This window comes from Cydia strobilella, chromosome 18 (genome assembly GCF_947568885.1).
Source record: "Cydia strobilella chromosome 18, ilCydStro3.1, whole genome shotgun sequence".
NCBI lineage: Eukaryota > Metazoa > Arthropoda > Insecta > Lepidoptera > Tortricidae > Cydia > Cydia strobilella.
Window position 1 is genome coordinate 10,659,708 of NC_086058.1, and position 21,825 is coordinate 10,681,532.

The following is a 21,825-nucleotide window of genomic DNA, read 5'->3' on the forward strand; positions in this document are numbered from 1 at the left end:
CTGCATAGCATGCCGATTGTGGATTGTACGATATCGAGATATTTACTGAAGCTAAAAAATGTGTAAAAGATTTAGTCATGTCATTATACCACCATTATGAGTATTTGCGACGCGCAAAAAAAAGAAAGTAAAACAATATAGCTGATATTTTAAAGACCACTGACAAGAGTGTGACGACAAAGAATATTTTAAAGATAATAGTGGTATAAATGACCGTTTGTGAAGTATAAGGAAATGATCACATCTTAGATAAACAATAGTTTCAGAGCAGTAAGCGTCGTATACAAAAACTATATTCCTAGTCCAGAAAACTCATTTCATTTATTACAAATGTTTACAAGCTGAGAAGTTAAAGCTTAACTGTTCATGAAACATCATGAACTAATTACTATTACTTAGCACCGTATTTATAAACAGTATCACTACTGATACTGATAGTGTGTCAAACGAAGACCAATGAATAAATGAACATAAATAAATAAATGATTATGATGATTATGATTAATGACAGAAGAATTAAATAGGTGTTGTCGATTTAACTCCTCGTAATCATGGAATTTATTTTATTCTAAGGGATTTCTAAGGCAGGCTACAAAATCAGATCATAAATCTGACCGCGTAACAAATGCAACTGAAAGGCTCGCTACCAGCAGTAAGATGACTGGCCCATTCGCCAGATTGGACGCACATTCTGATCACATATTTGTAAAACTATTGCACATCTAAGTTGTGACCTCAGTCTCAGTAGCTTTGTGAGTGTTAGTGTGTGTGTGTGTGTGTGTGTGTGTGTGTGTGTGTGTGTGTGGGGCTGTGTCGTACATTTTCCGCGACCTGGACGGTTGCCGTCCACCCGGACTCCACCAAGCTCTGCACCAGCTGCGCCCAGTCCTTGGCCAACATCCACCAACGTTATACTCAAGAATACGAGCTAGTTGCAACTCGCAAGCTGTCAAGCTGATCGCGACTTTATAGCTACGACATACGGTATCAAATCACAGTAGTTTTTCTTTTCAAATATGAGTGTCAGAATCGATATTTCTGTTTTAAAAAAGTTTCTAAATAAAAAGCCAACAGCCTCTATTCCGGAGACAAGAAAGTAAATATTAAGTTTTGGCATAGACTGTACACGATATAATCCGGCCATGCATGATCTGGTATAAGCTCACCGAATGGACATATTCAAGCAGTTATTTTATTTTAATAATCTGTATATATGTATAGAACTATATAAAAAAATACAATCATATTACAATGTAAGGGCGTGTGTGAGTTTTCGCCGAATATGTTCCATCATATCTTGAATTTTTTGTCCAGGGTTTTTTGATAATCTTCACTCGCTTCCTGCTACAAAAAAACCACACTTGTTGCTAGAAAGCCACACTTGTGTTTATATTTTTACAAGTTGTTTTATGCACATTAGGATGTCATCTTACCAAAAAAATACTTTTTAAAACTGTTTTCTACTTGAGTTAGTTAGGAAGCCTTTCTACTCCAAGCACTGAAACTCGTTTTTGTATGGGGGGCAGTTATACAATTAGAAAAATTTTAGGTATAATAGGTAAGGTAGTAAGGTATAGGATGTTTTTTTTTAATAATTTGGCTTATCTAATTAAAAATAATAAAATGTTTTTAACAGGAGAATTTGGTAAAGACTGTCAGAAGACCGTGGACAAAAAAAATTATGTACTGTGGAATATATAATGCTCAAAGTCACAGACAACAGACAACCTAATGTTATATTGTGTTTATAATTTTATTACGGAAGATATTTCTTGCCTTTGTACCTACCTAAATTCATGTGAAGTTCATGTGAACTTTTTTTTGTCGCTCGCTCAATAAAGTGATTTACTACTACTACTACTATTATGTAGTTTTGATAACCACAAATAATTTAAAAAAAGTGATGCTTAAAAAGGCACATTTATTTAAAAGATTTACCACATCATGCGTGGCCGGGTTTTACCGTGTGCAGTCTTTAATAGTTCTTATAAAAATTGAACAAAAACTGATACGGTTGGTAAAGTACTTGCGCGGTTGTTTTCTAGTAGGAGCTTAGTCTTAGGCATACAACTCGTTTAAGTCTTTAATTTTTACTAACTACTTACCACTACTAGCCGCCCCCAGCCAAACCTTAGTCAGTAAACAAAGGTAATAATATCTTACCTACCATAACCACTTTATACTTGGCCACAGGCTGGCAGCTTTTTAACATGCGGGACCAAGTGATCTTAACAGTTTTGTTAAAAAGAAAATAAGCACATAATATAAATACTACACATTTTTTTGTTCGAAAGAGTATACTTCACAGTTGGTCCCATTGTCATCAAGTCAGGATCTGTTGATGAGATCCAGAAGAAATTGAGCGAACTCTTCAAATACTATATGCCTATAGTAATTTTTATAGTAACTTGTGCATTTGCTCTTGGAAAACATCATTTTGTAAAGTTGAACTGCGGATGAAGACCATAAAATGAAATTATTCCTTTATTAAATTCTTATACGGTAGAAGTAATTTGGTGATCTCTACCCACCCCTTCGTGAAACGAAATATGTCGCTCCATGTTGACAGATTGCGAGTTAGTTTATATTCGCTTTAACGATGCTAACAATATGTTTTACGATTAATACAGGTTGGGCCCGAATAATCGGACGAATTTTAATCAAGTATTAACGTATAGATAGGTCAAAACGCATAGTATAGGAGATTCATAAAGATAGACAAATTAACTAGACAAAGAATCTCCAGTCAAACTGATCTTCTTCATGTAAATGCCAAACGGCACTTGTCAGTTTTCCGACCAACGGAGCTATTTTGTTCCATGAAATTCCTAAATTCGGACTATAAACACTATAATGATGCGTGTAGGGTGCTGTTCGGGCTGCCGCGACACTGCAGCGCCTCCGCGATGTTTGCGGAGCGGCAAATTGATGGCTTTTACGCCGTAATCAGGAAGCGGGCCGCTTCGATGATGTGATGAGACGTGTGCGCGGCTCCACGAACACCATCCTACAAGCACTGGCCGAGAGGTGGGACTCCCCGATACTGCGGCGATGGATTGAACTCCATTCCACAGTGGGGAAATAAAAATTTGAAGGATTTTTAATTGTAATGAATTTGTTATTAAAATTGTAATTTTATTTTATTTTAATGTAATTTTATTTTATTTTAATGTATTTTATTAACAAATTATTTCATGTGTACTAACATAGTTCTAAGTATTACCTATTGTTACTAACATATTTAGTTTTAATTTAGGATTAGTTATTTTATTTTATTTTAAATGTAAATGTAATTGTATATGGAATTTTTTATTCTGAAATAAATTAATTGAATTGAATTGAATTGAATAAGCCCAAGAATACGTACCTACAGGGCCGTAGCTAGGGGGGGGGGGGGCATTAATATAGGTATAGGCATTATGGGGCAATGCCCTACCTTAAATTCAACTCTGGCTACGGCCTTGCGTACCTAGTTCAAGTTGGTCGGATTATTCAGGCCCACCCTCTATTTAGGCGTAGAACACCCACCATTTCCAATCAAAAGCATGTTATAAACATTATTGCCTCTACAAGTGCCTTTTATGACGGTGGTGCTAGGTTCTCAAATAGTGCATTAGGTCTTAGTGATTCCTCATAAAATGGTGAGTGGGTTAATACTAGTTTTCAGGAATTTAAATGAATTTTGACCTATTATTTTAGGGCGGTTCAGGACATTTATAAAGTTTATGATTACTTACAACTCCTTGCTATTATTCCGTCGAAGCATAGTGATTTGTAACAGAGAAATATGAGTTATGACCGGGTTTCTATAAAATGGTGACGGTGGATCACATAAAATATATCTTATTGTAATATAGCTAAAAAAATTTTGTACAAAGAGATATAGTTGTCAAAATTAGATGCGCAACGGTCTGGCCACGAGATTTTTACTATTCCCATCTAAATAAAGGAATACTAAGACGCGTAAAATATTGCATAGTCGCTAATTGAAAAACTGAAGTAGATAGCAGTGTACAGCTGTACAGCACCACAAGATTTGTAATAACAGAATTGAAAACGTTAGCGCTTGACAAACTAGTTACTACCGCTTAATGTGTGTACAAAATTGTATTCTTTCTTATGCTTATTCTTTTACTTTGTCTACTCTACTCAGTACAAACAGTTACTCGCTTCTCGTGTCCAGGCCAAAAGTTATTTATAAGAACCCGGCAAAAACATTAAAGAAAAGGTACTAGCTTGTATGTTAGAAATGAGTAATGTTAGTCAATGTATGTATAAGTGTGTGTGTGATGTCTCACCATGGTGATCTGCTCGAAGGGCTGTAGTAACGTTGAGTGCAGACTGTAGTCCGTCTGTGGAGACTCCGCCGGGCTGCCTGGACTGTGCACCATCTGTACATACATGGCTTTTACCAAGGGCCTGACACTCTTTGATAGAGAAAGATAGTGTTATTGCAATTACTGTAAGAGGAAAGAGAAAATAGTGCCATGCTTTGTCCTTATCACCGACCGGCTGGCATCATAGGTAGGAGGCGATGGCGAAATACCGAAATTTATAATAGTGATAGAGAGAAAATCCTATGCTGCCCATATTTTATATGAATATTCTTTCTCTTACCCCCGGTCGCTCGGTGGCGCGTCTATCACTACTTGTATATACTATGTCTATGGCTTTTACATTATGATTATGACAGTACGGATATGATTATTGCACTTTTATCATTTAACGCGTCTTACGTCACTCTCGCACTTATATACTTGTTAGAAAGTGATGGATTGTCAGAAAATCTTAGCCCCGCAGTGCGCTAACATTTGTGTAGCATTTTCTAGAACTTGAATTTGATAAGTTATTTTGTTAGCCAGCGTGCTTATTTTGGTTGCGGTCATGGTCGGGATTGCGTGACAATGACAGTGCTCGTCTCTTTCAATCGCGCGTTGTAAAACAGTGGAGTTTGCTACATCGTATCGAACACGACGTCCGCCATACGCCCACAGGCTACGATACACATAATTGCGGTGGAGTGGTGATATGTTCTGGACCCAGGGTACGAGTAACTTACCGTCGGTGAAGGTATATTGATATTCGATGTGGAGGAATATTGCGAAGGCGGACTACACTGTGCTTGGTAACAACTCGACGGTATCCAGTTGTGGTCTAGTGGCGACATCTGGTTCTGAAACCAGGCAGAACGCGATACGTTAGGGAAAAGCGGGCTTAATACCAATGTTTGTTAAGGCCAAAAACTGTGTGACAAATTGGGATGTCTGTTTCGACGGCAACAAAACTGTTATGTGGATTAACAGAACCAGCAGTACGCAAAAACTTGCTCAGAATATATCGCACAAATCTCATTCTCGCCGATGATTTTCAACATGTTTGTCGGTTAATTATTTACTTCTATTGTCAATTATAAATTAGTGAATGACTGTGACTTAATGTGAAATATAATCGTACTTATTCATGTATATTCAGATTTTTAGTTTATTTTGGCTGCGTCTTGCTCTTGCTATTAGTTGAGCATTTCATATTTATCAGCTTGAAATAGCTTAAATGTTGATATTTAAAAATAGGTTACCTATTAACACTGAACAGAATACTGTTGCCGTCGAATCAGCACAACGAGTAATATTTAAGTCCATAAAAATAAATTTATAAGTTAAATGTAAAAGTGCACAGATGGGCGAATATGAAAACGTTTGAACGACTATTATCCTCAGACTAAACTAGAAAAAAAAATCTGAAAGACGGCAATTTGATTCATGTTAATATTAAGCATGATATTATTTATAATATTCTAGTTCTGTCACTCGAGTAAAACAAGAGCGAATACAAAAAACAGGCATAAAAACTTTTTTTTATTATAAGTAATTCTTAAATTAAACCAAGCAAAAAAAATATTATAATATCAAATAGATTATATTTTTGACAATGCTGAACAAAAAGAGAAAGCGAACGCTTCTTAACGTAAGTACTGTAGAGTATATATTTTTTCAGGATAATAACAGTGCTAGTTCAAACGCTTAAACATACACCCCAAGAGCGTTACTGTTAATAGTCACACGGTCTTTGAAAGAAGCGGAGTCATGCAGTTAGAACCAATGAGTTGAGTGGAAGCTTAATATATAAAAACTGAAGCGAATCATCTTTGTATCTTGGCTTAACAAATGGCAAATAGTAAAAGTGATGATTTATATACCAAGTTACAGAATAGTGGTGAAAAGATGGTGTTTGGTTGAAATGTAAGAAAAAAGCTGTACTGTACATTTCGTTGATTACTTAATATCATTATAATCTTCAGTATCTTTACATCAAAATTATTGTTGTCGACATATCTATCCGCTATAAATCCATCTTCCAGGTGTTGTAAGAATAAAGTAATGTATTTATTCCACTTATCTAGTATATTTTAATAAAATCTCAATGTATTAGTACTACACTTGTATTTTTAAATGCAGATTAAATCCTTTTGGGTAAACGAATTTATAAATTGTAACATACATATTAGTTATAATAAACCTGAAATGTAATAGTCATAACAATGCGTTGTCAAACTAACATAACCTCCTCCTTTTTTTGAAGTCGGTTAAAAAATACTTTTTTGAATTCTCATGCTCGTAAAGTTCGACTGCTTTTTAAGCTCTAGTGCATAAAGTAAAATCCTTATTGACTTAGGAATAAAGTCCAGCATCTGCCATACAAACTGCCAGTCATGCCCGGCGTGCCCCGCGCCCCCGACACAACCGAGTACTATTATCTTTAGTCTTAAATAAATACGGTAAAATTACCTAAAATATTGGATTCGCTGCGCTCGGACCAATAGATTGCCTCGGTTAAAAATGGGTCGCTTTATGCCCTTGTTGTACTACAATCTACTATTTCAGATTGAATTATGATACTTTTAAAAATTCTTCTTTGTGTTACCAATACATATTTTTAATTTGTGATAGGTAAAAAAACGTTTCAGATGTTTTTATATATCTATACATGTTTTTTTATTAATTAAACTGGCACATTGCTACAGTTATAATTTTAAAACGTATATCTTAACAAACCATCATAAATATCATCATGGGTTAAAGCGTATTTGTGATTAGTAGGTATTCAAAAATATAATGTAAGACAAAAAGTGAAATCATAACCAAACACAGAAATAGTAACTGTAAAAATACGTGGTGCGTTATATTTATAACTTTTAGTAAAGCATTAGTTAATTTCATAAACGAAAATGTGCTTCGAAGTAAGCATTCCAATTTAGAAAATTGTATCATGCATTTTTTCTCTGTAAAATAAAAACCAATGAAAGCCCGAAACGTGACAAAATGAAAGGTTTTATTTTAGTATAAATGTTGTTAAAAATCAGCAGCAACGGCCTGTGGGTCGTGTTTATAAACGCCTATACCCTTACTTATACAGGTAAGTGAAAGCCTTTTCGTAACAAAAATGTGACGTCCCACGGGTAAAGGTACCTTACGGCGGTTGGCGCTTACGACGCGTAGCAGCGTATTCGTATAGGAGCGTCGTGAATAACAGCGTAAGCGCCAGCCGCCATAAGGTACCTGTTCCCGTGGAACGTCATAAATATTTGTTAGAACGAGACCTTTGCTTGCAGTACAGGATACAGGCATCTATAAAACGACCTCCTGCTTGGTGTTAGTCCTTTACAACAAACAGCATTGAAGCACTGAAGCAAAATTCATGACGGAAATACTTTAAAAGGAGGTTAAAAAAGAAAACGAACCTTATTATGATGGAGATAATTATTTGTGTTTGGTACAGATAAGTGATTCTGAAATAAACAAAAAAATGGTTTGTGTAGAAGGCAAATAAACACAAACAAAAACAACAAAAATGTTAAACGCCTATCGAAAACTAGTGCTGATTGGAAACAACCAGGTTATATTCCAAAGCCATGTGTTAGGAATTACTTGATTTATTAGTTTTGTAAAATCTGATAGACTGATAATATTTATATTTTACGCGAACATAGTATCTTACAAGATGTATACGGTGGTAACATAACGTTGAAGCATAATTGCTAACAGTGCCAAAATTTATTTATACTCCTAAATAAATAGCTCACAACCTTACTGCTATCGGTGTATCTACACATTGTACACTTATACTAAATAAAATAATACTTGAGAAGATACTGTATATAGCAATTGAATAATATTTACCATGACTGCAACTTTTACGTCAGACTACCACAGTATTTTGTTAGTCTGAATGGCTTGCCCATTTTAAGAAATAAAGTACAGCCGCCATCAGATATATCGGAGCGGCCAAGGTGCTCACATTATATGAACTTCTGAACACGCCTCTATTGCCAAGGCGTTAGAGTGCGCGTTAAGATATTTTGAAGCACCTCGGCCGCTCCGATATATCTGATGGCGACTGTACTTACCGTACTTAATATAACATCCGACTTGATTTGTGGATATCTATTCGGTACCACATAAAATTGAGCCCTGTGTGGCATCAACCCTTTAGGGGCATTCCACAAAAAGGTCTACTTTGTCGTGGAAAAGTTAAAGCTATAAAACCTTGTCATGCCAAATATCGGCTACTTCACTTTGCCTTTTGTTCAGAAAGCGTCACATAACCTGACACTTTTCTAGAATACCCCTTTACTTTAACAACTTATCGCAGACGTACGCAATCACATCACGACGTATTCTCCATTCGAATCACAGAGGACAGAACAAACCAGAGTAACATTCTATGTAAAAACGCGTCACCCAGTTGTCGAAGATACATACCTGCTCGTAGAGCTGCGTGTGGTCGTGGACGTGGTGCATGGCGGCGAGCGGCACGGTGGCGCCGACGGGCGAGCCGGACGCGGGCGACAGGCCGCCCGTCGCGGGCGAGCCGCTGCCCGCCGCCGGCGACACCGCGCCCGGCGATCCAGGGCTCTGAAAACAATCTTACATTAGAACACATTTATAATCGGGTCTATCGCGAAATCGATTCAGGTGTGTCGAAACGTCGGTAAATAAAGGTAACAAAATAAATACGCGATAGACCCGATTATACATGTGATTTAATATGTGTTCAAAGAGCGAAGGTTTTAAATGTTATAATGTTACATTACGTTTAGGTTACTTGGGCAAAACCTAGCCTACGAGTCGTACGACGGCGTTTGTTTACTTAGAAAGTTTTAGTTACGCTTACGGAGTGCACGCTATAGTTAGGTATTAGCACTGTGCAGTCAAGGTATTAAATATCGACATGCACAATGTGACATAAATATATACACACTATCTTAGGCAAAAAGGTCGTGTATACATATTTTGTTGTCGATATTTAAAACTTTGAGTGTACACTTTAATTACTGAATATCTACATGAAGTAAGAACTGAGACACCATAGTAAGATTCATATTGATGTTAGATACACCATTTAACTATCAACTTTCTTACTTACCGCAATATATCGATTGCCCGATAAGTACTCACATATCTGTTCTGGTAGTCTTGCTCACGCGTGGGCAGGTAAGGGTAGTGCACGGAGGTGAGGTCTGGCAGCGAGCCGCCCGGCACCTGCAGCTCGCCGCACGCCAGCCCGCCGCCCCCTCCCCCGCTGTCACCACTCGAGTACACGCTGAAAACAGAATGTTGCCGGGTGAGTCACCGGTTCGTTCGGGAAGGGCCGCGCGCGTGTTATATGGGATATCGGCACAGTTGTATGAAGGTGTTACTCTGTAGATTCAATCCTCTGTGACACTATCAGTTACAACTTCGAGTACACGCTAAAAACAAGTTACACGTCAATTTTAAGTTTATTTTATTGTATACAATTTTGCATGACACCTATAACTTCTGAAAGCTAATAAAGAAACTGTACAACAGAGCAACAGGTCCATGCAACCGCTGGTTCGTAGGAAATGTAATATGTATTATCAATTTATCAAATAATGTAAACTGGGGGAGGTCACGATCGTATGCGACAATGATTCATCATTTGTTGTTGCGAATCTTATAAGTACACACATGACGAGGAAACACAAATTCTTATACATTTGACGGGTAAACATTGCTTCATTTCGATTGTGTCAACAATAGATTAACTTGCCAAGCCTTCATAATAAAAGATACAGTTTAAAACTTCTGAGATGCTATCCCCGACAGAGTTAACTCTGAAACCGCGAAATATAGTCAATGTTTTTTCCCCTCACTAGCTCGGAAAGCCGTCTTTTATCCTTTAGAACAAGCGGGGAAAAGCGCATTTTATCCACTAGTGGGGAAAGTAATTTGACCTTGGATGGAGCGTGTTTAAGTAGCTTGACAGATAACAAAACGTAAAACGCTCATAATAATGGTTCGTTCGATATTAATTATCATTAAATAAATGGTTTGAGAATTTAATAAAAAATACCAGATTTAGCTTTATTTATTGATTTTAAGTCATAAACCTTAAAATTCCATAATAAACGTTTGTTTTTTTAATAATTATGTTAAATATAATTCCGAACGCACAAGTTAAGTCGATGCAATTTCAAAACGCATCATTGACATTTCATACGTCAGAAATGTCAACACTGTCAACAAAAATTTTACTTAAAAACTTCTCACGTAAAAGTACAGAATTTCAAGAGTTTTTAGTTATAATATCGTAAAAAAATGAGTGATTCCAGTTGATGAAGATGATCTAACGCCTGTGGATGTTGCACTTTCCTCGCTATAGTGAGGGGAAAAGTTTTGTGTTACAGACGGGTGCAAATGTATTTTACTTCTCGTGTGTTAAAACACTCGCTAGTAAAATACAACTTTGCACCCTTGTATAACAAATAACTATTCTTTTTTCAATATTAGAAATTACTGTGTTCCACAGACGCGCACGGTGACAGTTTAATTCTGCATTCGAATAAGGTTTACGATGTCGTGTTGTATATAAGAGGCGTGGCGTTTACAAAGTAAAACTCAAGTAAAACTATATCGCACAACTGCCAAATCCAGTTTCATGACGATATTTATTTTAATCGATAATAATATAGGTACTGGAAACGTTATGACCCCGCTTTGAACTTTAAGGAAAAATCGAGAGTAATTATTAAGATTTTTCCTATCTATTGAAAAAAACTAATGAACTGTTCATCCAAAGAGCAATGAGCTTGAAATAAGGAAAATTATACACCGATGTCCCGTGTTTTTTTTATTTACTCGTTTTGAAACCATTGAATTATTATTACTAAAGTATAGAACCGGCACAGAGAATGTGTATTTTGCGCCATGAGTTGCTGCCGATTCGGCATCAAACCATAAGCGCGTAAGCGCCATGAATTTTACGGCGCTTACGACGTTTTGTTCGCGTGGTACAGGTTGTGATTGCGACATTTTCATTGTTTGGTATAAAGTAATAATAACTCAATGTTTTAAACATACATTAATTTTTTATAAAAAAAAAATATTGAAGTACTGACATTGACAGCAACACTCTGACCCAATGGCAAGATACACCAATGTGTATCTTAAAGTTTTTAGAATAAGGTTAACGAATTGCCAATTAAAAATACGGATGATGGTACGACTGCGGTCATAATAGTTGTATTAATATAAAGGTGTATAATGTATGCATCATGTGACTGTATTCGAAATGACTCAAACTGTGCCTCAGTATGAGATGATAAAGTGGTGTTTTAATTTCCAATTATTATTTGCCATTAACGATCACCATTAATCATTACATGTTTAATGATAGCGTAAAACATAATAAGTTAATTCATGTTTAGAACTACTAACGCAACTGTGTTATCGACGTGTTTTATAGCCATCAATCAAGTTACATAAAGAGATATCGATTTAACTACAATTTTTTTTGGATATTTGTGTAGGTAATATGCTATGATATTCGTATGGTGCCTGCAATACGGCCAGATGGACACAACAGGCAATACTTCGTTTGGTGCCTGCAATTTTGTAGTTAATATGTATAATATATTGTATAAGTCTATGCGTAAAGGGTAAACTTACTTGTTATTGTTAGGTATTCTGGGTATTTCACAAGACGATCGCGGGCGGTTCGCGGGGTTCATACCCAGGGCGCCCAATACGTCCAGGTGGATGTCGTTGGCTGAAACAAACACAATCTGTATTATAAAATGTCTGTTTGTAATGAATGTGACATCAACAAGACGTTTTTTTGGACCATCGCAGCGATTATTTCCAAAAATATTCCTTTTTTACACAGAAATTGCAGATTTCTATTGTAGTAAGAATGTTTTGAACACTAAAAAGTTTGACCTAAAAAACCTATGCAAGTATTTGTCATAAGGTACAAACAAACATGAATTATGGCAATGAACAATAGTGACAAGTTGGAATTCCCAGGTGGTAATTTAATTCATTAAATTTATTAAGTCTCTTCAAACGGATAGTAAAAGGTAGAATAATTGATTTGTTTGGGGTATACCTGCAAGGAGTGCTTGAAAATAAAGAAACTGAGTGTCCTAGTGAAACTTAGTTTTTAGTTTAGCAAAAAGATATCCGAGTACTTAAACTGCAGGGGGTGGTGCGGCGACAGCGGCTGCGAGGCCGCCGACGCGTCGCCCGCGTCGCACGACTGATGCAGCGCCGAGTCGGAGTTGGTGCGACGCCGACTGGTTTGGCACATACCTCTCCGATGGTTCTGCTGCGTGTGGGGATGTGCATGGGAGTGCAGTGGGTGGTGCGGTGACAGCGGCTGCGAGGCCGCCGGCGCGTCGCCCGCGCCGCACGACTGGTGCAGCGCCGAGTCGGAGTTGGTGCGACGCCAGTTGCTGTCTGGCGGTGGACTGGAACAAGCAAAACTATTGTATTAGGTACAATTTAGAAAATAAGAACAGCATAGCTTTTATTTTACACGCAATATGCCATATTATTAATTATTCATTTATTCACTTAGTTACCACGACATACCTACTCTTGACAGCCAAAGACGTCAACTGACGGGTGCGGCTACAGCCCAATATCAACCTACCTGCATTCCGATAAGGTTCACGATGACACGTTTTAAAAGGTAGGACTTTGAACTCAGTGCATTAAAATTCGCCGCAATCGATTTAATCCAAGGAAAAAGGGAACAGCTGTCAAAAAAACACACTTTTATTGTTGACTGTACTTCTTCTCATTTGCATGTCTATAGAGTACTTCGAGTGCTTCTAATGGGCCTAAGCTTGATGTGTTTGTGTTTTCTGATCGAGGGGTTCCTTTGCTGGCGGTAGTACTATGAGTTATTCTGTGCTTTGGCTCCCTACCGACTGTATCATCAGATCACCTCCATGTTAGCATATTATTGCATTGTCACCGGAATTATGATAGTACTCCAAATTTCAACTGAATCAGATACCGGGAAGTGGTTTAAATTTTAGTTACAAGATTTGAAGCACTACATATAAGTACAAAGGTATATACGGAGTGAAGCTAAATAAAAGTGTGTAATAAAAATTTATTTATTTTGCTAATCATGTTTCGTCAGTCATTAAAGACATCGCATCGTGAAATCGGCATCAAAGATATGTACACACTTTCGCCTTAACACAATGCCATAGGGACTAAAATAAAACTATATTTCACGTCAACTGTACTAGACTTGAAGCGTAATGTTTTAAGATTTATTATTTTGGGCGTTAACTAACATAAACTACAAACATTGGCTACAAAATTACACGGCGTTATACTCCAAACTGAATGTATTTAAACTTGATTGTTAGTGTGACCTAGTTTATTTATGACAAATTCTTTTAATATTTCTAATTATACACGTAAATCGTAGAGTATGGTTGTTTGAAAGTAATTACAGATTCGGTGGGCTGTAGTAGGTCGAAGTCAAAAATTAATGTGGCCTTTGTCTAGTAACTTCATGGATTCGAAACCTGATTAAACAAATTTCGCTTGTTCAAACATAGTTCTAAAACGCACAGTTAAACGATTTTAGAACATATAGGTCTAATATGCATAATTAAAAAATTTAAGTAACAATTTTTGCACAAAAGCTAAAAATATGAAAATAGCTTCTAAAAATGCGCAATCCTTTTTTGAACGAACACAGTTTTTTTGTTAAAAAAAAAAACAATGATATCTACGATCCTGGGCACGCACGGCTGTCCGCTCAGTGCTTAGCGAGCTGCGGCTTGAATTCACAGCGTCTTAAACTCTTAATACTGAAAGTAATTTAGCTAACGTTATCATAACAAAATACTGCTAATACTGACATTGCCAATTATTTAATGATATGAATCAGTTACTTATTGAAAGAATTCGCGGTTAAAATGACAATTAACCTTGTAAACCTTGGCATTGACTTTTGGCCCTTCAAAGTCCTTGATAAGATACAAGCGAGCACAGTGTGTTATTTAAATGGAGCAATCGATAAGTGACCTTATTTAATTGGAGCTAAAATGTCAGTTCCTTGTACTAGTTATTCAGGCCTTTATTTCACCAAACATCAAAAGTGCGACAATTGTCGACATCACTATTACTGACGTCACAGGCCTCCATAGGCTACGTTAAACGCTTACCATCGGACGGGCGGTGTGCTTGTTTGCCATCAACATTTTAATAAATAAAAAAAATATCCATTATATCGCCAATAAATATGTATTTATTATGCGAAGCTAATGACAAATTGTCACAAGATTTAATAGTAGATTGTGTCACAAGGGAGCAAAATGATATATTGACGGCGAGGGCGTACAATTGAATCCTAAACGAAGCGAAGGATTCTATAATAGATTCCTGAGCGTAGCGAGGGATTTTAACATAGAATCCTGAACGTAGTGAGGGATTCAAGTGTTAACGCCCAAGGTGGAAATAATTTTGCTACCATGTGACATACTGCTTTTCACATCACCTATGAGGAAATTACATACATATATTAGGTTTCAAAGCATTATTATTTTAAGCAAAGATCGATACGGACAAATTGCCAAAAATTTGTATACACCACCTTAGTATAGGTACATACTTTTGGCACTTTGTCCGTATCGATATTTTCAGACGTGACTGTACTGACAAATTAAAAGTACCTACAGCTTATAATTATGTACCTAATATCTTTTCAAAGACAGCAGCAAACACCTAAAATGATACAATGAAAATCAAGTACATTATTTTTGTATAACAATTGTATAACAATACAATAATTTTTATTTGCAAAAAAAGGGTAACGTTTACAGGTCTTAATGTAAGTAAACAGTGGTTTGTTTCACCTTTTCAGCTGTGTAGATTTTTCTGGTAACAAACTAGCTCTTACCCCTTTGAATCAAATCTTCGGAAGAACACTATGAAGACTGATAATATCACTTATACATATTTATTATTATAAAGTTATTGATTTAAACTAAGTATTTACAAATTTATACAAAATAGACAAGTATGGCTGCGTTTACGGAGACCTAAAATGTCAAAATAAAAATTAAATTATTAAACCAATGTTTTTTTACGTTTCTTTGTAAATATTACGCTAATTAATTAATTTACTTAATTTAAATATGCTATTAATTAATTTAAAATACGCTAATTACATTTATTGTTTACAATTACAAATTACAACAAAATATTATTTAAGTTAAAAAAATTGTATGCACGTAATCGATTATAAAGAAATTGTAATCGATTATATGCATACTAATTTCATGTCTTAGTGTCAATATTTCATACTGGCAACAAAATGTCCTTGAACAGAAAAGTGCCACTTTGATCCCTCCTAGCAGGGAAGAAAAATCCAGTTTCCGAATAGGTGATGTGAAAAAGAATTTTCGGTAATTCTTGATGGAAAATGAGTTCTGTGTCGGAATTTCGTGACAATTGTCATTAGCTTCGCAAAGTACTTATTTATTGGCGATATAATGGAGATTTTTTTAATTAAAATGTTGGTGGCAAACAAGCACACCGCCCGTCCGATGGTAAGCGGTTACCGTAGCCTATAGAGGCCTGTGACGTCAGTAATAGTGATGTTGTCAATTGTCGCACCTGTCACCGTGGTGAAATAAGGGCCAGGTGTTATTGTATAAACATTTGATTGGACTAACGTTAGGTGTACGTCAGTAATAGTGATGTTGTCAATTGTCGCACCTGTCACCGTGGTGAAATAAGGGCCAGGTGTTATTGTATAAACATTTGATTGGACTAACGTTAGGTGTACGTCAGTAATAGTGATGTTGTCAATTGTCGCACCTGTCACCGTGGTGAAATAAGGGCCAGGTGTTATTGTATAAACATTTGATTGGACTAACGTTAGGTGTACGTCAGTAATAGTGATGTTGTCAATTGTCGCACCTGTCACCGTGGTGAAATAAGGGCCAGGTGTTATTGTATAAACATTTGATTGGACTAACGTTAGGTGTACGTAACATGATAGGCGTAAAAGTATAGTAGCTAATATGCAATTATAATATTTAAAAAAAAATTAAAAAAAAATGAAATAGTATTGTATAATTAATTAAACATAGACTCCTTAACCCCAAAAAAATCTTTTTAATTTAATTAAGATTAGTAGTTAAGTTCTGTAAATATAGCACGTCTTTTTAATGAAATAAACAGATTAAATTTAAAAAAAAATTTTTTTTAAATCATTGCAGATATTAATAGAAAAAAAAAATGTATTATGCAAACAATTAATGCATCATCATGACCACATCAAGTACAGTGTCAAGATTTTTTTTCCGGTTTTTACATCGTCACAGTGACAAACCGTATGAAAGTTGCTCGTTATCGCATATTATTGTTACTGTGACGAGTGGCACAAAAATCAAAGTACATGTACTTTAAATTATCGCTTTCATATGCCCCTATAAAATAATGTAAATTCTATCGATATCGTTGAGAAAATATAAACAGTATGATAGACTACGTTACCTTATAATAGCCGGAGCCGGATACAGTGGCGGATTTGCCCTAAGGCCAAGTAGGCCCGGGCCTACGACGGCAAGACGTTAGTGACGGCAGCAAGCAAGATGAGTGCTGAGAAAGGGCCGGCTTGTAGTTACTACAGGGCCTGGTAGGCCTCAGGCCATGTAGTAACTTACAAGCCGGCGGCCAACACTGCAAATCCGCCACTGGCCGGACAAATGTGTCAACCAGACAGTCTATCTAATTCTGTATATGTACACTCAACGTTGAAAATAACGACAATAATATGCCTTCAAAATTCAAAAAGCAATTATTATCGTACGTGCTACCAAAGATAGATATAACTCCGTAATAGATGGATACAGTCTATGGAAAAAACGTGCCTCGAAAATCACGAAAATTTGATTCTCGATCAGATGTCGCTACTACCTTTGGCCTACTCTCGTATAGAGGGCGTTGACGGTTTCGTTTGTTATTTAACAATTTTAACGCATGCCAGTGAAAGAACATGGGTCAAAATAATAAAAATAATTAATGCAAATAAAAAAACCATTTATCCATATTTAAATAAATTTTATCGTATTTTTATAAATCTTCATTTTTAGTTTCAGCAAAGATAGATATAACTCCGTAATAGATGGATACAGTCTAAGGAAAAAACGTACCTCGAAAATCACGAAAATTTGACTCTCGATCAGATGGTGCCACTAGTTTTGGCCTACACTCGTATAGAGGGCGTTGACTGTTTCGTTTGTTATTTATAATTTTAACGCATACCAGTGAAAGAACATGGGTCAAAATCATATAAAATAATTAATGCAAATAAAATAATAATTTATCCATATTTAAATACATTTTAACGTATTTTTTTATATCTTCATTTTTAGTTTTAAAGTATGTCGATAGATGGCAGTGAATTTACAGTGGTTACAAAATTTACTCTGACAGTACCGCTCTATCTTATTATATCCTCATTGGTTTCAGTGTGTCGATAGATGGCAGTGAATTTACTGTGGTTACAAAATTTACTATGACAGTACCGCTCTATAATATTATATCCTCTTTGGTGCTACGACAAACCGATATTGGCCGCAATGTATTACAAATTTCATCCGCCACGGTCAATGACTCTTAATAGGTATAGTCATAGAGAAATAAGTATGCAGAGAGTGCTCACTCCATACCTACATTTTGTTACCAAAACGGCTATTATTTTCGTAGTCGACATCTAGCGTCAAGTAGCGGAATTATCAGTACTAGGGATGTACCGAATAGTCGCCGACGAGTCGGGAAAGCCGACTATCCCGCCACATTATTTGTAGTCGGCGATTAGTCGGCAAAAAAGGCCGATTAGTCAGCCTATTATTGGTACAGAAAACCAGGACGTACACGAAATAATCAGCCAATATTTATCAAGTGTTATACCCAGATTACTAAAATACCTATTTAAAGTGCATAAGAAAATTTCTGTTAATACTTATTCAATTTATTTGTAGGTACAGTCAAAGGCAAAAATATCGATCCTGACAAATGGCTAAAAAATATATGAACACGACTTTATTATCTACGGTGTAAGAGTGTACACATATTTTTGAAACTTTGGGAATGTATATATATTTATGCCCTTGACTGTACTACCTGTGACACCTGTGTCATGTGTTCTACCATGACATACAACATTTGAACAGCTGACATACTATTTGAACAAGAATATATACTTAGGTGCGTTTTATTTAATAAACAGTAACTTGGCCGACTGGTAAAGAAAATTAATTATTTACTGAACTATTCTAGTTTTACTATTAAATAAAATAAAAAATGTCAAAATAAAAAAATACTCGCGATGTCTTTTTCCCTGCACCACCACTTCACCGCTGAACAATGACATAGATTAATGGTAGTTTTTTTGATGAAGTGGTTGTAAGTTCCTTCCGATATGAGCTTTTTCACGATCATGTTCGTCTTATTTAAAATAAGTTCAAATCGCACTTTGCAGCGGCGGCGGCGCTGCCACTGGTTTTATTCACTCGAAACGAAACATTCACAAAAAATTGAATATCTGCAATTCAATACTTCTATTTATAATTTAACAACACTACTCATATAACACTCTTCGCCCCACAATCACATTACAATAGGGTAGTTGACAATTTTTTATGAATGGTATCAGTCGATCGGGTTTGTTTTGAGGATCAAATGTCTGTAGGCAATGGGTCCCTTGCCTTAAAGCAATACAAAACTCACAAATGATGGTCAGTCTGGCACCAGCACTTTACTGACGAAACGCTCCTAACAAAATGGCAATACATCGTGACGCCACCATGTAACGAAAACATGGATGTATGGAAAACAAGGATATTGCGGTTTTGCCGGTGAAATGTTGCGTTTATGTATATTGTAGCCATACAAAATGGGGCATTTTCTATGAAAAGGGACCTTATCGTCGATGGCGCTTACGCCGCACAGCGTCGCGCGGCATTGTATTTATTTCGGAGCATCGTTTATAATGGCGTAAGCGCCATCGACAATAAGGTCCCTTTTTATAGAAAACACCACAAATTATTTTTAATAAAATGTAAGGAATCGAATGGTACTACCATATTTTTTTTCCTTTTTGGATGTTTAAAAAAAAAAAAATTTTGAAACTGAGGTCTTGTTCCCATTCATTATTCCCATATGTATTTTAAGTTTTCAATTTATTGTGATAAATTGCTCATTTTCTACCTATTAAACTAGATTTAGTTACAAAATTCAACATTTTGTCAACTCGCGACATCTATTGTCACTTCAGTATTGATAACGCTACTTGACGCTAGATGTCGACTACGAAAATAATAGTCGTTTTGGTATACAAAACTGATGTATGGAGTGAGCACTCTATGCTTACTTATTTCTCTATGGTATAGTATAAGTACTGACATAGAGTAACTGATACTAGAGCGTTACTGTCATAGTAAATTTTGTAACCCCAGTAAATTCACTGCCATCTGTCGACACACTTTAAAACTAAAAATGAAGATTTATAAAAATACGATAGAATGTATTTAAATATACCTATAGATAAATGATTTTTTTTTATTTGCATTAATTATTTTTATGATTTTGACCCATGTTCTTTCACTGATATGCGTTAAAATTGTTAAATAACAAACGAAACCGTCAACGCCATCTATACGACTGTAGGCCAAAACTAGTAGCGCCCTCTGAACGAGAATCAAATTTTCTTGATTTTCGAGGCACGTTTTTTCCTTAGACTGTATCCATCTATTACGGAGTTATATCTATCTTTGGTACTGAGAAACCCCAATTATTTCCAACTTTTAATGAACGCAAATTATAGGTTTATCCTTTCACCTTCACGCTGTATTAACTAATTACCCTTAATTTAATTGAAACCCCGTGGGTGTATAATTTGTACGTTCAAAATTTTACCGCAAATAGTCGAGCTGTGAAACTTCAAGGTACATTTATTGTTACGATGAATGTATAAAAACTAATTTCCGGTTACTCAGCGTATGCCGAAAGGAGACAATTATTAATTATGAATGAGGTTTTGTACTGAGCGGCATGTAAATATGTATGATGTATTGATGTGTCATCAATAATGAATATACCGAAATAGTCGTCAACATTTTACATATTTTATTTTATAGCGTCTAACCGAGCAAGTTTCCTGTTTTAGGATTAAGTTTAATAAGCCACTATTCGTGATTGTACATCAGTACATCACTCTATCATTATGTATTCTAAGATAATTGGGAATGAATAATAAAATACATATCGTTAAAAAAATCTGTCACTATCGCTTCACCATTTATCATACTTGATACTTACCTACCTACCAATTAAAAAACTATTCAATGGGAATAGAGATTGCACTACAAAATTACAATTTACAGTCGCATTCAACTAGTTAACGGAATTTCCATTGTTTCACTATAAATACCTACTTTGTACTCGTAATAATAGACTATTCTGAAAATCCCAGTGGATAGGAACTTCCTCGTCAATGTTTTGCTATGATAATTTTTATAGAGCTTATTTGAATGCAACATAGTTTACATGTAATAGTTTTAGTCCAAGCTCATCCTGACGTAACATTTGTCATAAAGCGGGAAAATGAAAAATGGATAGTTGAGATATTAATATTATACCTGTGAATCGTAAACCACAGCCCTTCGGTGAATTGGTTCACTGAAGGTTTGGTGGATTGCCGCCCTTGTTATCCTCAAGAAAGAGGTGTGACGTTTATCACTTTATGTCAAATTGTATACAGCTTCTGTAATACCTTCGAAGATCTGTTTTCTGTACACGTATACTATTACACTGCTTATTTTTTATAGTAGGCTACATATTTCGGTCGGGCACATTGGGAACCCTGTTTACTTGAGGGACTGTTGTCTTATTGGTGGTCGGTGAGACGCCGCTATAGGCCCCACGTCGGCATCACGTCTCCGACGCAGCCTTCACCCATGTCATACTATACCGTTAGTCCACTACCTTAGATACACTGTGCTGCCGTAGGGGCTGGTACTGTGCCGGCGGTCGGCGGGGCGCCGCAAGGGCCCCACTACTTTACTACGCTCCGTCGACGTGGGGCCTCCGTTATACCCCCATCACCCATGACATACTGTATCAGTTCAGTCCACTCACCTTAGATACACCATGCTGCCGTAGGGGCTGGTGTTGGCGGTCGGCGAGGCGTCGCTTAAGCTACGGAACTAATGGCTCGGTCGCGTCTCCAACACGACCGTCGCATATGCCACACTATCGCTAGTCCACTCACCTTAGGTACACCGTGCTGCCATAGGGGCTTGTGTCGTGCCGGCGGTCGGCGGGGCGCCGCATGGGCCCCACGGAGCTGGAGGCGCGGCCTCGCTGCGTGGGCGAGCGCGACGGCGACGCGCCTCCGCTGCGGCCTCCGCCCATGCCATATTGTGTTGCTAGCGTTACTTCTTCAGGCTGTAACAAAGTAACAATATCCGAAATGTTATATACA

The 21,825-nt window shown here is 36.5% G+C and overlaps 1 protein-coding gene across 3 annotated transcripts in view; it reads right to left on the reverse strand.

Annotated features, from left to right (window-relative positions):
• LOC134749215 (CREB-regulated transcription coactivator 3) overlaps nt 1-21,825 on the reverse strand; it is a 42,176-nt gene that overhangs the window by 10,909 nt on the left and 9,442 nt on the right. For 2 of the 3 annotated variants that reach the window (XM_063684099.1, XM_063684098.1), the window contains exons 2-9: nt 21,613-21,788; nt 12,612-12,769; nt 11,970-12,069; nt 9,456-9,600; nt 8,760-8,912; nt 7,739-7,786; nt 5,060-5,173; nt 4,299-4,391 (exon numbers count right to left, since the gene is read on the reverse strand). In XM_063684099.1, the coding sequence (XP_063540169.1) occupies nt 4,299-4,391; nt 5,060-5,173; nt 7,739-7,786; nt 8,760-8,912; nt 9,456-9,600; nt 11,970-12,069; nt 12,612-12,769; nt 21,613-21,788 (987 nt within the window). The remainder of the gene's footprint in view (nt 1-4,298; nt 4,392-5,059; nt 5,174-7,738; nt 7,787-8,759; nt 8,913-9,455; nt 9,601-11,969; nt 12,070-12,611; nt 12,770-21,612; nt 21,789-21,825) is intronic. The other variant, XM_063684100.1, reaches the window with a different exon arrangement.